At 42.6% G+C, this 16,217-nt stretch overlaps 1 protein-coding gene across 7 annotated transcripts in view; it reads left to right on the top strand.

Annotated features, from left to right (window-relative positions):
* LOC118720643 (myocardial zonula adherens protein) overlaps positions 1-16,217 on the top strand; it is an 87,672-nt gene that overhangs the window by 48,015 nt on the left and 23,440 nt on the right. The window contains exon 11 of one of the 7 annotated variants that reach the window (XM_036440762.2): positions 6,995-8,393. The exons of the other annotated variants lie outside the window; for them this stretch is intronic. Coding sequence (XP_036296655.1) covers positions 6,995-7,048 — 54 coding nt within the window. The 3' untranslated portion in view covers positions 7,049-8,393. Of the gene's footprint in view, positions 1-6,994; positions 8,394-16,217 lie in introns of those variants that run through there. 7 annotated transcript variants of the gene reach the window in all.

Below are 16,217 nucleotides of genomic sequence, written 5' to 3'. Positions count from 1 at the left end.
GTGTTCTGGAGCTCACAGCGGACTCGCTAAGATCACTTCCATCTTGGCTCCGAGGGGAATTTCCTTGTATTTCTCCCCACCCCTGCTGACTATCCCTCTAAAAGAGGGTGTTCTCCAGAACAGAGGGTGACAGTTACTAAGCCATGAGGTGCAGGGCATAGCTCACCCATTCTCAGAAGACAGCAACACCCAGGGAGCAAAGGGAAGTTTGACAAGAAAAGTTTAATTCAGCTCGGGTCTCTACACTGCCCCCTACTGGTTTCCCCTGGCTACTACTCGCCCTTTCTTCATTTCTGGTGTGTCTCTCATTCCCTTTTCCTGTCTGTTCCTTTCTCTTTCTTCTGCCTTCTCCCCTCATTCTCTGCTCCTATTCCTGTTTCTTCTTCATATTTTCACTTTTCCACCATCCTTTCTCTTCTTAAGTGCCTATGTGTGAAACCAAGTTGTAGGTTTACTATATGCTGGGCATAGTTTATTATTCTATTTTTTTAAATGACAAAAAAACAGATAAGTTGAATATTTATATTCTCTAAGAGGAAAACAATTCTTTTAACCTGTGTTACTGTAATCTGCATCTCTTGTGGTGATTTCTCAATAGAAGAAAGTTTATACTGTTGTAAAGCCAGTAACATATTATTATAATTTTTTCTTGCTCACTTAAAAAAAAATCAGACAGAAGCCTTAACTGGTTTGGCTCAGTGGATAAAGTGTCGGCCTGTGGAGTGAAAGGTCTCAGGTTTGATTCAGTCAAGGGCACATGCCCGGGTTTCGGGCTCAATTCCCAGTAGGGAGCATGCAGGAGGCAGCCAATTAATGATTGTCTTTCATCATTGATGTTTCTATTTCTCGATCCCTTTCCCTTCCACTCTGAAATCAATAAAAAATACTTTTAAAAAATCAGACAGAAGAAAAGAACAGTTTTATAAAAAACTGATTTATAAAAATTCTCTAGGGTCTAATTCTCTAACTTGCAAAGAAAAAAAATGGTTCAATTTAGTTAAACATGTGGTTGGCAGTGAAAAAAAAAAAGGGAAAAAGTTTTTCCCTTTATATAAAGCACTACTCTGAAAAGTTACTTCTTTCATTATTGATTTACTGAAATTAAAAGTATATCTACTTCTAATACAAAACTTACACACATGACACAAATAGAAGTTTAAAAATATATTTCTTTGACTAACCTATAAACTGTTGGAGATATTAGTAGCATGGGCTTAAAGTCTGGGAATTGAGAGATGGGGAGGGACATTGTTTTTTCTTGTGTGTAGGATAAATATATACATTAGATAAAATTTGCTTCCCAAACAAGGAATCCAATCACATGGAGTTGAATCCTGTGTGTATTATATTGGCTCCTGTGCCAGCCTTGGGAGCAGTAGAATAAAAGAATGGGCGTCTGAGGTTCAGATGAGGCACCCATGCAAGTACCTTCGCAGCCCCTTTGCACACTGTACAGGAGCATGGCGGGCATCAGCGATGGCAGATCCTGCCCAGTGGCACACTAGGTCGATGTCAGGAGTGTGTTTCCCAAGGAAGAGCATCAACTGTCACAATTAGCATCTCGGGGAGCCATGGCTGTCAGAGCAAAGCTTTTCTGTGTCTGACTTTCACACATGTGAAGTCTAAGGCTGGGCTGTTCTCATTTCCCACCTGTGGCTCTACTGTGGAACACTGCAGTTCCCCCACCTTACCACAGGGTGGTGCTCTGTACTGATCTCGTACCTAATATTAGAGAACCAGTGACTAAAACCTCAGACTGGTTGGCTTCTGATATGATTATCATTTGTAATGTTTATAATTGGTACCAAAATCAAGAAATGCTTTTTAAAAAGACATTTTCAAAGAAGTTTAGGATTCACTGTTTTCTAATTTACTTCTGGAACATAATGGAACTACCAATTGGAAGAGAGTGGAGTGGGGGAATATCTATACACGAAAATAAGGAAAGATACAAAGATCACTGTCCACGTACTGCTTTTCTACCTGTGATTGGCTGACTCCAGAATGGAGTCAGCTTCCCTAAGTCCCGATGATGTGGTCTGGGAGACCCAGCACTGGAATGAGATCACAGGCTAAAATTTAGGATGGCACCGTCAGAGAGTGCCTCACTCAGAGGCCTGCTGGATTTCTGCAGAGGATGGAGACTTAGAGAGAAAGAGGCTCTTTATTCTAAATGTAAACATCTAAGTTGAGTAGTAAGAATTAATGTGTCTAGTACACTGTGCTAACTTTACAACAAAAAGAATGGTTTAGAATCTTAATTGCTGTAACCACTTATGTGAGTTATTTTTTAAGTTGGAAACATGGAAACAGGGATATTGACAAATGAGCACATTCAGAAGAGCAGAATCAAGTTGGAAAAGAGCTGAGATCTCTGGAAATTCAGGAATGGTTGAAGGCTTTGGGGAAGAGGTGGCCCAGGGGGCCAGGCGTGAGAGCTGAATTAACATCTTAGATAATGGTCATTGAGAAGAGGGAATACATCTGTTTTGTATCGCCATGCAAAGCCAGGCTGGAACCACTGGGTGGCACTTAGAAAAAGGCAAATTTCAGGTCTGGGTTTAACATAACGAAGACATCCTATATACCGTATTTTCCGAGGTATAAGACGACCCCCGTAATTTTACAGTTAAAACATAGGTTTAGGCCTATATTTGCTGTATAAGACTACCCCCCACTTCGGAGGCAACACCAGTTCTTTTTTTAATAGACCACCTCTCTGACTCTGGCCAATCTGAGCAGGCTTTTTTTTGTTTCAAAAGTCATCTTATACGCTGGAAAATACGGTAATTAAAACTTAATATGTTAAGTGTCTGGTCATCTGGTCATCTGTTCAACCAATCAAAGTGTAATATGCTAATTATATGCTAAGGCTAGCTCAACCGCTTGCTATGATGTGCACTGACCACCAGGGGGCAGACAGTCAGTCAGTAGGTTAGCTTGCTGCTAGGACTGAGCAAGACAGGCAGAATACACCCTGAAGCCCTCCCACTGTCCCTCCCTTGCTGGCTAACCTCACATGTCCCTCTCCATCCCCGATTGTGCACCAGTGGGGTCCCTCAGCCTGGCCTGTGCCCTCTTGCAATCCAGGACCCTTCAAGGGATATCAGAGAGCCATTTTGGCCTGATCCTGCAGCCAGGCAGAGGGACCCACTGGTGCATGAATTCGTGCATTGGGCCTCTGGTTTCTAATATTTGCTGCCCTGGAAGGTATTTAACAAATAAAAATATACCCGGCCTAGCTTTTGCAATCCATAGCTCAGTAATTGATTTTCATTGTGTAGGACAGTATGTTTTAGTAAGAACTTGCACATATAAGGAAAGAGCAGAATGGGCCTTTTAGAAATGAAAGGTTAATATATCTCTTATGGGGCCAAGTACACTGGAAAAATGCAACTCAGAGAATTTTGTGTGAAGTGTAAGACCAAATACCCCCCCTAGACTAGATCTTTTTTGTGGTGGATGTCAGGGACTGATGTCTCCCTTCATCACTCCTTCTTCTTACTGGTTCTAACTCTGACAAAAAGAAAAAAAATGAACTAGCCCTACAAGTGCTTCTTAGACTTTCAAAGGTTTTCCAGGAAATACGGAGGGACTGAAAAAAGTAGCTCTTGTGGGGAAATTCACTCATCCATCTGTCCACTAGCTACCCGCCAGCACTCTCCGTGCAGAGCTGGGACAGGTAGGGAAGCGCAGGTGTGGCTCTGGATCTCCCCGTGGTGTCATCCGAGTTCCAGAGTGATCCTCCTGCTGGGGAGTCCTGCTTCTGTTGAAAAGCCACACTAGGATAGGCCCCATGCCTCAGTCAGGCTGCATTCTTGAGTTTGCCATGAAAGGATCCCAGGGCTCAAAGAGGATGTGTTGGAACCCTGACACATCTTCAAGTGTTAAGTCTTTAGTTGGCCCTTCAGAGGGTCATTCCCACCTCTTGACCTATGCTGCTCACCAAAACCTGGGCTCCTGTCAACCACAGCGGTTTTTCTGCCAAGGGGAAATTAGCTGTAGGAAAAAGCAAATTCTCATTTGCCTTCAAAAAGGGTAGACTTACATTTTTGCCAGTGGGAAGTGATATTATTCAGCTGAATACATAGTACTTTAATAAGAGTTCCTTTACTTTTTCTGCCTCAATCATAGGCATCCTTTTGTTTCATCGCGGCCTTCTTCTAATTTCCCATTGTGTTTGTGATGGGTGAAATGTTTCTTTCACCAGCAAGTGTCTGAAGAGGTTTCCTTTCAGATCCAGAGAAGGCGTTTTTCCTTCGAGTTTTCTTTTGCAGAAAGCAATTGCACCCCTGACCCCCTTGTATAATTTAGATGTTTGATGAGTGCACAGGTGCAAGGAATTGATTTTCTAATGCAGGCAGCACATTAGAATCACGGGGAAGCCTTAAAAAATTCCAGAACCCAGCAGATGGGAGCAGAAGGGAGGAACTGGCGATTGGGGGTGCTTTTGGTTGGTTTTTAAGCCCCACAAGATTCCAGCATACAACCCATGTTCCGGGCTCTTAAAACAGTGGAGCATGTGTTTCCATGCTGGGTTTTCAGGTCATCAGTGCATTTAGCCAGCCTCCCTCAGGAGCTGTTGTGCCTGAGGCAAGAAGCTGGCAGTAAAGCTGGTAGGAAGGGCTCAAGGGAAGAAAGTGCGGGAGACAGGCCAGCAGAGACCAGGAGCACTGAAGTGGGAGGCTGGTCCAAGTGTGTGACCCTCTGAAGGCCTATCGGCCCCATCTAGACAGCTCCATCTAGAAAGCCCCATCGATGGCTCTCTCTTAATAGTTCTGCTGGCCTGGTGGTGTCCAGGCAATCCAACTTCCCAGAGGCTATCCATGGCCACCTAGAGAGATGTTGTTACTAAGGCAGGTATATTTAGGCACACTTGTTAAACAGATAATAGAGACTTCGAGGGACAGAATCCATTTCCAATGGGAACCAAGAACTACCACTAACAAAGAGACCAAAGTGGTTCACAGGGATCCTCTTCCTGCAGTGCTTGTGTGTGCACATGTACGGCCTTGCTCTGGTTTAAATTACTCACTTCTTTTTACACAAAAGTCCTGACTTTTGGCCACATTGGCCTTCCTTAGAAAGAAAAGAACACAATACCTTGTTGAAATACTAGTATTAACAGTGACTTCATCTCAAGTGCAAGACGAGGCAGAACATTTTTGCAGTTCCTAAGAAATGGTTTTGAAAGTTTTTGATTATCATCCTTTAGATTTCTAAAGAGTGAATGTCTTGTTATAACTCTACAGTTTTTTGAGGAGACAAGTTGGATGAGGGAGAATAGATGATGAGTAACTCTTTGGGGAGTTGAGGTTTGAGTTACTAGTTTCTAGCTCTTGAGCCAGCCAGCAAAGCTGGGTTTCTCTTTTCTTTTTTCAAATCCCCATAACTTACCTCTCAGGTCCCAAATCTGTGTGCACCCCCTGCATTAGAGACCCTGGAGAAGTAAGTTAGATGAAGGAGTAAACTTTATGGGTTTACAGTGAGAGGTACCTACACTGGAGATGAACATGGACTTCCTAAAAGCAGACATGCCTGCATTTACTAGTTGTGGGACTTTCCAAAACTTATTAGTTTCTTGTGTGTAAAACAAGGTTAGTCACAGTATATATCCAAGAAGTTTTTTTTGTAAGAGTTAAATGAAGTGATCTACAGTTGATTCTCGAACAACGTGTAGGTTACCCTATGCCAATGGTCGGCAAACCGTGGCTCGTGAGCCTCACGCGGCTCTTTGGCCCCTTGAGTGTGGCTCTTCCACAAAATACCACTGTCTGGGTGAGCCTATTTCGAAGAAGTGGCATTAGAAGAAGTTTAAGTTTAAAAAATTTGGCTCTCAAAAGAAATTTTAATTGTTGTACTGTTGACTAATGAGTTTGCCGACCACTGCCCCATGCAGTCCAAAATTTGTGTATAACTTTGACTCCCCCAAAACTTAACTACTAATAGCCTACTGTTGCCTGGAAGTCCTACCTATAATATAAACAATTGATTAGTACATATTTTGTATATTATATGTATTATATACTGTATTCTTATAATAAATGAAGCTAGAGAAGAGAAAATGTTATTAAGAAAATCATAAGGAAGAGAAACTGTATTTTAAGTATTTATTGGAAAAAATCTGCATATAAGTGGACCTGCACAGTTCAAATCTGTGTTGTTTAAGGATCAACCCTACAGAAAATACAGCATATTCATTAGCACATAGGAAATACCCAATAAATATTAGCTGCTATTATTATTATTATTATTGTTATTATTATTACTACTACTACTACTGGTAGGTGAGTTCTTGCTGTGAATACCACAGGTAAAATTAAATGAGTTAAAAGCAAAAGCCACTGGGTTGATTTTTTTGACTAATACTCAGGACTGCCCTTCTCTCCTTGGGAATCTCTCCTTGGGCATCTTTGGGTAACCTTCTTCCTCCTCCTGTGCTTTGTGCTGTGTTTGAGCTTAGTCATCTGTCCTTTGAGTAGAATATTTATACACAAAGCACATTTTAAAAATATTTTTATTGGTTTTTAGAGAGTTAGAGAGAGGGGAAAGAAGAGGGAGAGACAGAAACATCTCTGTGAGAGTGAAACATCGATCACGTGCCTCCCACATGCCTGCTACTGGGGATCGAGTTTGCAACCCTGGCATGTGCCCTGACTGGGAATTAAGCTGGCAACCTTTTGGTGCACGGGATGATGCCTAACCAACTGAGCTACAGTGGCCAGGGCTATACACAAAGCAATTTTAAAAAATCAATTCTCTACATTCCAAGAATCTTCCATTTTAAATAGATCAGCCATTTATTAGCAATTTATTTTGAAATTATCCTGAGCTGTGCTGAAATGTACAACACAAAAGTACATTTTTGCCAAATGCCCTATGTTGAGAGGATTCCATGTAATCCCCAACACTGATAATTAGACAAATGGGGGTAGGGGAAGGAGCCATACCACTGAGCCCACAACCCTAATGCACCCAATTCAACTGTTTCCAGATCATGTCCCACGAGCTCTTCTTCAGATTTAGTCTCCGGCTCTTTGGAAGATGATAAAATGGTAGCCTGCCCGGGGTTGGAAGCGATTCCTTGTATTGGTCGTGATTAGAAGAACACTTGCACTCTCTGCTGAGAAAAGGTGGCATGTATCTGATGAGCCGATGAACAAAACAGAAAGGATACGCTATTAAAAGGAACACTTGACCATGTAGGGCTCTTATTTGTGGAAACACCACAGACTGTAACCTCAACTCCTACAGCCTCACGCTGCACAGCCAAGAGGGCTCAAAGATCCACAGACCATTTTTTAAAGAAACTTGAGTTCCTAGACATCAAAGAAGGAGCCACGATGAAAAATAGTCCTAAATATAATTTGGAAAGTGCCAGGTGGAGGCTGGTCGTCAGGTCCTGGAGAATGGAGCCTTGCATATGGAGAAGCTGCTGAGGACCCTGCTAAGGAGACGGGAAGTGGGCTTGAAGAACTCCAGTGCTCCCACCAGATCACACCCCAGAAAATACAGAAGCAGCCGAGTGTCCATGTAGTTTGCTTTTATTTATCTGTGAGTGGTGGCCCAGCGATGTCCTCTCTGAGTGGAGATCAACAGCACTAGTCAACTTAGCACTCTTCCCGTTGGTGTAAGGAAAGTTTGGTTGACTTCTATCATCACTGGCATTTTGCCTGACTAGACAGTTCAATTAACTTCATGGAAAGGAGAAGTATACCTGATGATAAGAAGAGACATGCATTAAGCTGAAATACATTGAAGTGAAATATGCTTCATGCCTGCTTTATTTTTATAGGGTGCTGGTATCTCATTAAAATGTAGTGTTGATTAAATCTAGTTAGTAGCAGCAGTGGTGGTGGTAATAATAATCAGAGGGAGATATTAGCCCACCTACGCTAGCAGACTGGTTTAATGGAGTGAGATCATTAAGGGGCAGCATCAATTTTATGTTCTCTACTTCTTCACGACAAGGTGGACAGGTAGATGCTTTCTTGTCAATAGCTGTCTTTGGGCTTTCATTGAGATGCTTCTGTCCAGCTTAAGCAAGCAGGCAGTGGACCGGAAAGGAAGCGAATGAATAAATTCCTGGATTAGTAATGAACTGTTAATGCAGTTAACTTACCTTGGTATCCTGTTTCAGAACAGGTCTCCAGATACCCTGCTGGGAACTCAGACTTCTGTTAGGGAAATCTGAGTCAAATTTGAGATTTGCTGACCAAGATGTCACTCTAGTGTTGTAACCTACACTGCTCATAGGGTTACATACCTTCATAAAAACCTTCATATTTTTCTAAGTCTCTGGTGGAAAAGTTCCTAGCATTTGTTCTAGTGGCATAGATTCATTACTCAGTAAAAAAAAAAAAAAAAAAAAAAAAAAAAAAGGAAATAAAGAATATGAAGCGGAAATGTCATAACTTGTAGAGAAAGTGGATCATTCAGGTGAGCCTTTCTCCCAGAACCGTGTGCCGTCCTCCTGCCCTTGGAGCTTCTTCCCTCTTGTGGGTGACAGACAGTCCTTGGAGGCCAGCTAGGCTTTATTTTGTGCAGAGAGGGGGGCCTTGGTTGTGTGCAGGACCCTGAGAGCCTCCAATTGTTGTGTCCTCAGCGCCTCATCCACGTCCCCCTAGAACTGGCACTAGCTCCTCAGCTAACTGGTGATGTCCTTGACCTGAAGATCACCAACTGGCCTGACAGGACTTCCCTCCACCTGCCCCTCCTTCCTTTGCCCAGTTCACATGTTGTTGCCAGGATTGTGATATGGTGAGAACCTGACTTACTGCCTGTCACACCTGAGTTAGGTGTTCCCATTCTGCTCACCCATCCATGCTCCTCCCCTTCACTGGATCATTAGCTTTCAGCTCTTAAGGCTACAGTTTTGTCTCGTGGTCACTCAGGCTTCCACCCAAAAGAGGTGCTACTCAGAAATTTGAGGCAGATGTATTTATAGTAAATTAGAATGTTATGGTTTCAGATCCTAGTGTTTAATGTTGTATTACTCATGTTTTTATTTTAAAATCTTAGGTACTTTATCTAAAATGTAGTTTTTAGAAGGTAATAGAAAGCTCATATGTGTGGGAGCCTTTTCTTCTATGCACTACTGAAAGGATTACTGCAGTCTCATTGTATGACATGTACTTTCACCATACAGATTGTCCTTTCAAGGGAGAAGGTCTGTTTCTAGTTGGCCCTGCAATATTTCTTAAAGACCAGGTGCCCACGATCTTCCCATAGAGAGTATGTGAGGCTGTGCTCCTGTCCACGTGACTACTGCCTACTGGGTGTTTCTCAGGTTTCAAGGCAACACGTGTAGACCTAACAGCCCTCCCCCACAACACTATAATAAACCTCTAGGGAGGGTATTATTAGCCCAATTTTTTTTTTTTTTTTTTTTTTTTTTTTTTTGGCATAGGAAACTGAGACTTAGTGTCTTAAAAAATAAGTAGCCATCCATCTCTTATCAAAAGATGTTGGTCTTGGGTTCATTGATTTCAAAACCAGCATTTATTCTTTGCTTCTTCTATTTTTTTTAATTGGGAAAAACTTTAAATGCAGAAAATTATAAAGAATTATTAAAACAAAACCCTGGTACTCTCCTCTAGAATTGACAAATTTTAACATTTTGGCATATATTTCAGATTTTTCTAAATAAAAGAAAACAGTACAGATAAAAGGGAGTTTCTCTTTTTATCCCTCTCCAATTCTGATCTTTTTCCTTCTCCCCGCATCCCTCCCTCCTCAGAAGCAATTTGGTCTCTATGCAGAACATGTGTCGATATTATTACTACCTACATATGTGTCTATTAACAGCATATAGCTTAGTTTATCGATAAAAGATGTATGTACATTTTTATTTATACTATGTAAATAAGTAAAATTTATTGTATATATTTTGCAAGTTCTTGTCCCAGTTTTGTTTCTGATGTTGATCTAAATTATTCATTTTAATGGCTCTCTAATATTCCAATATGTAAATATAGGATACTGATAGACTTTAAACGTTTTTCCAAATTTTTATTCTTTTACAAACAATGCCAAACATGTCTCTGTGCTTCTCAAATTGGGGAATATACTTAGAGGAGGAATTGCCAGAGCTTGGGGTTGGCACAATTTCACCTTTGCCAGGTACTGCCCATTGGTCGCCAAAGCAAACATACACTTCCGCCCACCACGTGTGAGTAGGTGGATTTCTCCACATCCTCACACCTCCTGGCACTATTGGACTATAATTTTTGCCATTTATGAAATAGTATCTTTTGTTTGTTTGGGTTTTAATTTGCATCAGCCTGATTCCTACTCATTGCAACTGGCGAGTTGAGTGTCTTCACAAGCTTATTGACCATTCAGGCTTCATGTCTATGAATTGACTGTTCATGTCTTTGTTTTTCTATTTGGTTGTTTATCTTTTCTTTCCTCTTGAATTGTAGGAACTCTGTATACTATCAATTTCTATAATTTATCAAAAAATATTTTGATGCCATTCTCTTCTCCCAGTGTGTTTTATTTGTTGATGGTGTCTGGTGTGATATACATGTTTTTAATTTTGGTATAAAGTTACCAACTTTTTGTGTGGTGCTGTGTGTCTTTTTTGTTTATCATAAGGATATTTTTATAATAGTTTCAGAGGTCTGTTTTTATCTCCAGGTCTATAATTACAACCCCCACCCACCCACTCATACCTTCACTTACTTTATCTCCATACCTATCTATCTTATTTAACGTAATATGTCCTACACTGATCTGCTTTGTTTATTTATTTGTTCCGTTTCCCTCCACTAGAATGTAAGCTCCCCAAGGGCAGTGGCTTTTGTTTGTTTTGTTCATAGCTGTATCTCTAAACCTGAAATAGTCACTGACCTAGAGGAGATGCTCAATAAATATTTATTGAACAAATAAATAATAATCCATGTGGAATTTATTTCTTGTATATGTAATATGAATAGGGCTCTGTGTTGTTTTTTTTGTTTGTTTCTTTTTTTGGGGAGTGGGGAGGGGGCAGGGAATGGGAGAACATGAAAAGCTTGTTTCTCTAACAGCATTAATTGAATGGTCCATCCTTGCTCCACTGATTTTTTTTTTTTTTTATGCCACCTCTATCAAGCTGGAGATGTTTTCCTTGTGCCACTGTCTTTAAATATGTCTATTCTCACCCAGTTGGCATGGCTCAGTGGTTGAGCGTCCAGCTATGAACCAAGAGGTCACGGTCGAATACCCGTTCAGGGCCTGGATTGTGGGCTCAATCCCCTGTGTGGGGCATGCGGGAGGCAGCCAATCATTGATGTTTCTACCTCTCGCTCCCTCTCCCTTCCTCTCTGAAATCAAGAAAAAATATACATTAAAGTATTTCTGCACTCCTGCCCTTGTGCTAAAGTCTGCGGGAAACTCAGTTTTCAGGGCCAGGAGTGGGAATGCAGGTGAAGAGCCAGGTCCAATGGATGCCCTCAAAGGGCTTTCTGGTTGACCTAAAACCTGTGAGAACTCAAGGCAGAATGTAATGTTGTACGTAGGGGTATGATCCTGGTGCCCAGGCACAGAACCTGGAGACAACACTAGTCAAGCTCATGTATGTCGAGTAATAAATGAAATCTGAGTTTGGGTCCTGTTTCTGTTCCTGGGTGGGCTTCATATCTTTAGTGAGTTCCTCATTCTTTCCAACATTGTTTCCTTATTGACAAAATGGAAATGATGACCCAGCACCTGCTCCAGAGGTGGTTGTGAGGAGTGACTGGTAGAATACATGCTCACTAATTCCAGTGTGGGCGGGAGTCTTTAGGGAGGAGGTGATATTTACCTTGTCTTGCAGGATGGATTGGAAATTCCTAGGCTGGGATTTAGTGGGTGGAAAAGGACATATTTGTTTATTCCATATCTTGCCAGACAAGATATGCAATAAACAAAAACCAAAAACATGGAGACCAGTAAGTGGGGGGTGCGTTCAGGGAGCACTAATCTACTTTGACTGGACTGTGGGAGGGAATCCTAAAGAAGAGGCTGGAAATGAGGGTTGAGGCCACTTGTGGTGGGTTATCAGCACTAAGCCAAGAGAATGTCCTTTATTGCTTTACTGTCAATTCCTAATGGCTCTTTAGGGGGTGCTGGGCCATTGTGGGGGTGGTGGGGGGAAGAGGCAGGGAGGGCAGCTAGGAAGCTCCCAGGAGAGTCCTGGCCAGTGCAGGTGAGGGCCCGTATTCAGCACCCTTGAACTGTAGGGACTTTTATTTTATTTTTTAAATCTTTATTGTTGAAAGTATTACATAGGTCCTCCTTTTCCCCTCATTAATCTCTTCCAGCCTGCTCCTGTCCCCCTCTCCCCTGGGCCTTCACCACCCCATTGTCTGTGTCCATGGGTTATGGATATATCCACACAAGTTCCCCAGTTGATCTCTTCCCACCCACCCTCCGTTCTGACAGGTGTGAGGTGATATCCCATTGTCCTTCTGATTTGCATCTCTCCGGTGATTAGTGACTTTGAGCATTTTTCATATGTCGCTTGGCTTTCTGAGGAACTTTATTTTTTAGCTCCAGCTGTGTGCCAGATATGGAGCTGGGTATTTCCATATACTTACCTCACTGCATTTATCTCCAGCGATGCTTTCCCTGGATATTCCTGTTCAGTGTGCGGTCTTTTGCCTCTGATCCTGCATCCACCGAGGAAAGTATAGGGACAGAGACGCTTAGAGCACCCTTTCCCCACCCCAACTCCCTCCTCTCTGTGAAGAGAAAGAACAGCTTTCAAGACATAGGGCCCCAGGATTTCTTCCCACCTTGGCCTTCTTTCTGGGCAGCATCGCAGCGATAGGTTTGTCACCCGGGGAGGATAGAGGCAACCTCTGAACATCAGTGTGGTGGGAAGGACAGAGCCTTGCCATCAGAGGATGTGGGTTTGGATCGCAGGTCTGCCAGCTTCCAGCTTTAGGGTGACCACTGTGCTGATTTGCCTGCGACCGAGAAGTTCCTGGCACTTCCAGTGCTTAAGCCTGGAAAGTCCCAGCAAGCTGGGCTGGGCGGGTCATTAGCCCTCGGTTCTGAACCTTTCCCTCTCCCCATCAGCAGCTGGCAGGTGCCTTCCGTATTCAGGGGGTACCTAACACCCCTCTGTCTGCTCACTTTATTGCACCCACTTGTGCATTTCTTTCTCCATTTACTGCTGGCCTTCCTCCCTGGGATGTTTTTCTGGGAGAGTGGAGACGAAGTCTTCCTCGCTCAGCACCTGACACTGGGTCCACCGCAGAGATGACCACCGGCGTTGAGGGATGAGCGATGATGCAGCTCTAGGAACCTCAGTTTCCTTCTCTTTGGGGGTGACCGCTCTTAGGGTTGTTTCTGAGAATAATGAGCGGGCCCAGCCAAAGCCCCGGTGCCCAGTGCACCCACCTTTCTTCCTTCCCCATGCATACAGGGGGCAGGGCCAGTTTGCTCACCCTTCCCTGATGTGTGTACAGCCTACTCACATTTAGGCGCCAGGAGACTCGGGCCTCTCTCCTCGAGGAGAAGTTGAGTTATCGTTAATATAAGATAGAAATCAAACCAAATCAGATTATTCTACCTCAGAAGCCCGTTTCAACTGATCCTTTTGAATGGTATAGTTCTATTATTATATATAACTTCAAACTTAATAGAAAAAAATTGATTAAAATATGTGCCCTGCTCATATCCAGCCTGGCTGAATGCCACAAGACACATTAATTGAAAATGAATTTCTGCAAACCCAATCAAGCTCATGATGATGAAAAATGTACCTTTTTCCCCTCCGTCCCTTCATTGATTTTTCATTTTCCCCACTCAGAGCTTCATTTAGCAATTTTTCAGTTTCATTTTGTTGTGGCCTTAATTCATTTCCCTCACTCCCCCCAAAATGAGATAATGTACCATTTTCCTTGTCCTTTTAAAGCTGTCCTTTTAGGCTGCATTAGTGTGGGCCGGGTTCCGGCTGTGCCGTGTTTCTCCATGCTTGATTATTTCTCAGGAAAAGAGGGTCACTTTATTATTTTTAAAATTCTTAACTGCCGTCATCTTTATGGAGGAGGATGCACTTTAAAATGCATTCCTGTGAAATGACAATGCCATCAGATTTGTAGAATAGAATTAAGAGAAACTGTAGGAAAAAATAAAAAACACACAAACCTTTTCAGGAGAAAGAGTGCAAAATGCGGCTTATCCCCATTTTTCACGGAGAGTGCAGGAGGGTCCCGCATGCTTCCTGTTTTGTTGAGGGAAATGGAGACCACCGTTTGCCAGATCGCAAGAGGTTTGGGTTGAGAACGAGGCCCTGTCAGGACAAGAGGAAGCCGAAGGAGAAGGCGCTGAAGCCTGAGTGAGCTCTGGAAGGTTCCTGCCAGGCCTGTCCCATCCTTGCCCTGGGCAGTTCCCTGGTTCGCTGGACCTCTAGGCGTTTTGAAAATAATGGGGATCCTCGAGTGATTCTCTTGTGAAATTTCCAAGTCATCTCACAGCTCATAATGTCTGGGAAATGTCTACAGGGACCCACCATAAAGTGTCATATTGCTTTATTCTAACCTAGAATTCAGAACCCTGATGGTCTTGTTTTGATGAGAAGCTCCAGTTGGCACTTCTCTGACATGTCTTGCAATGGGAAAGGGATTTGTTTCTTTATCAGCGAGGAAGTGTGTCTAAGTGAGGGTTCAGGGGAAGGAGTGCTGCTGATGGAGGTTGGAAACTTCCTACCACCACACACCACCCTCATACCTGGTTTTGAATAAAAGCATCTGGGCTTTAATTGGTTATTCCTAAAATCAGAATGAAAATAGCAGAAGGCAAAGGGAGGATAAGTGGTGATAGGAGATGACTTAGGGTGGTGAATACACAATAAATATATAGATGATGCTTTGTAGAGTTGTACACCTCAAACCTATATAATTTCATTAACCAATATCACCTCAATAAATTCAATAAATATTTTTTAAAAAATTAGAATGAAAACAAAATAAAACAAATTTCAAAGAAAATAAACAATATCATAAACTTATTAGTAAACAATCAAAAAATAACGTGACTCCTAGCATCATACTCCATTCAGCGTGTTTCCTGTTATGTAAGGCATTTTTTCAAGTACCTGCATATTGTCAGGCAAAAGAAAGCATCCCAAGCACAATTTCCTTAAAAACCACATCAAGTGCTATCTTGCATTTAATACTTACTTGCTGCTGCCATTTCTTACATTTCTTCCTTTCTGTCCACATCCCCAACCTCAACATTGAGCTATATGTTTCACAAGTCTTACACAATTGGGTGCTATCCTCACAGTTCTAATTACAGAGTTGTATCGCATTCTGTCGTCTAGCCAAAACAACCTGTGTCCCACGCATCTGTCACTAATGGAAAAAACCTCCAGGAAGCTGAGAGCCTGGCAACCTCCAGGGTTGTATGGATTCAGACATGACAGGACTTCACTCAATTTTTGTACAATTTCATTTTGATCTGGTTGACACATAACCTCTTTTCGAAACAAATTAGGAGGAATCCTTTCACTAGCAATCTATTTCCAAAGCAGTTTATAAAGACGTGTGGATTGATAAGGGTGATTTGATCTCCTCAGAGAACTGCTCTTTCCTATAAGATAATTGATACACTGAACATTTGTCCCAGGTGGGTTTGCTGTCTCGTGCAAGGGCAAGATGTGAATAAAGGATGGTAAATGGCAGTTATTGTCCTAACGGGCTTGCTGGGAGGGCCGGGATAGAACAGAGGAGGGAGACACAAGGCCAGCTTGAGGTGACTCTTGAGTCTTTCATGACAGAGGGAGGTGTCTTGGTGGGGAGGAGGAGGGAGTGTGCCGAGGGATGGAGGTAGGACCGTTCTGTGTCCATGGAATGCTGAGAAGATTGAGTGGCTCTTCTGTAGGATTTATTATGAGACAGGACAGGCAAGACACGAAACTGGGGAGATAGAGTGGGACCACAGCAGAGGGCTGGATGTCCATGCTAGGAAGTTTGAATATTAGAAGCTTGGGTGGGTTTTTAAGTAGGAGAGTGGTATTCAGCATCTCTGAGGGTAGAGCCTAGAAGTTGGGTTTTCTGTAAAAGCTCCGCCCAGGTGATTCCAGGGGGTGGCTGTGGATAAGAGGGGCTGCTTAACCCAGGTCACCTATCAGGCCACTTAATGGTAACTAATGTGAAGGAAAGCCATGGTCAGTCCTAAGATCTCCTCTCCTTCTTAACTATTAAACTGGCCTGTAGTCTTAGAGAACTAATATCCTGCTT

Source organism: Pipistrellus kuhlii, unplaced genomic scaffold (genome assembly GCF_014108245.1).
Source record: "Pipistrellus kuhlii isolate mPipKuh1 unplaced genomic scaffold, mPipKuh1.p scaffold_m20_p_1, whole genome shotgun sequence".
Lineage (NCBI taxonomy): Eukaryota > Metazoa > Chordata > Mammalia > Chiroptera > Vespertilionidae > Pipistrellus > Pipistrellus kuhlii.
Note: the sequence above shows the minus strand (reverse complement) of the source record. Positions and strands in the feature narration are given on the sequence as shown.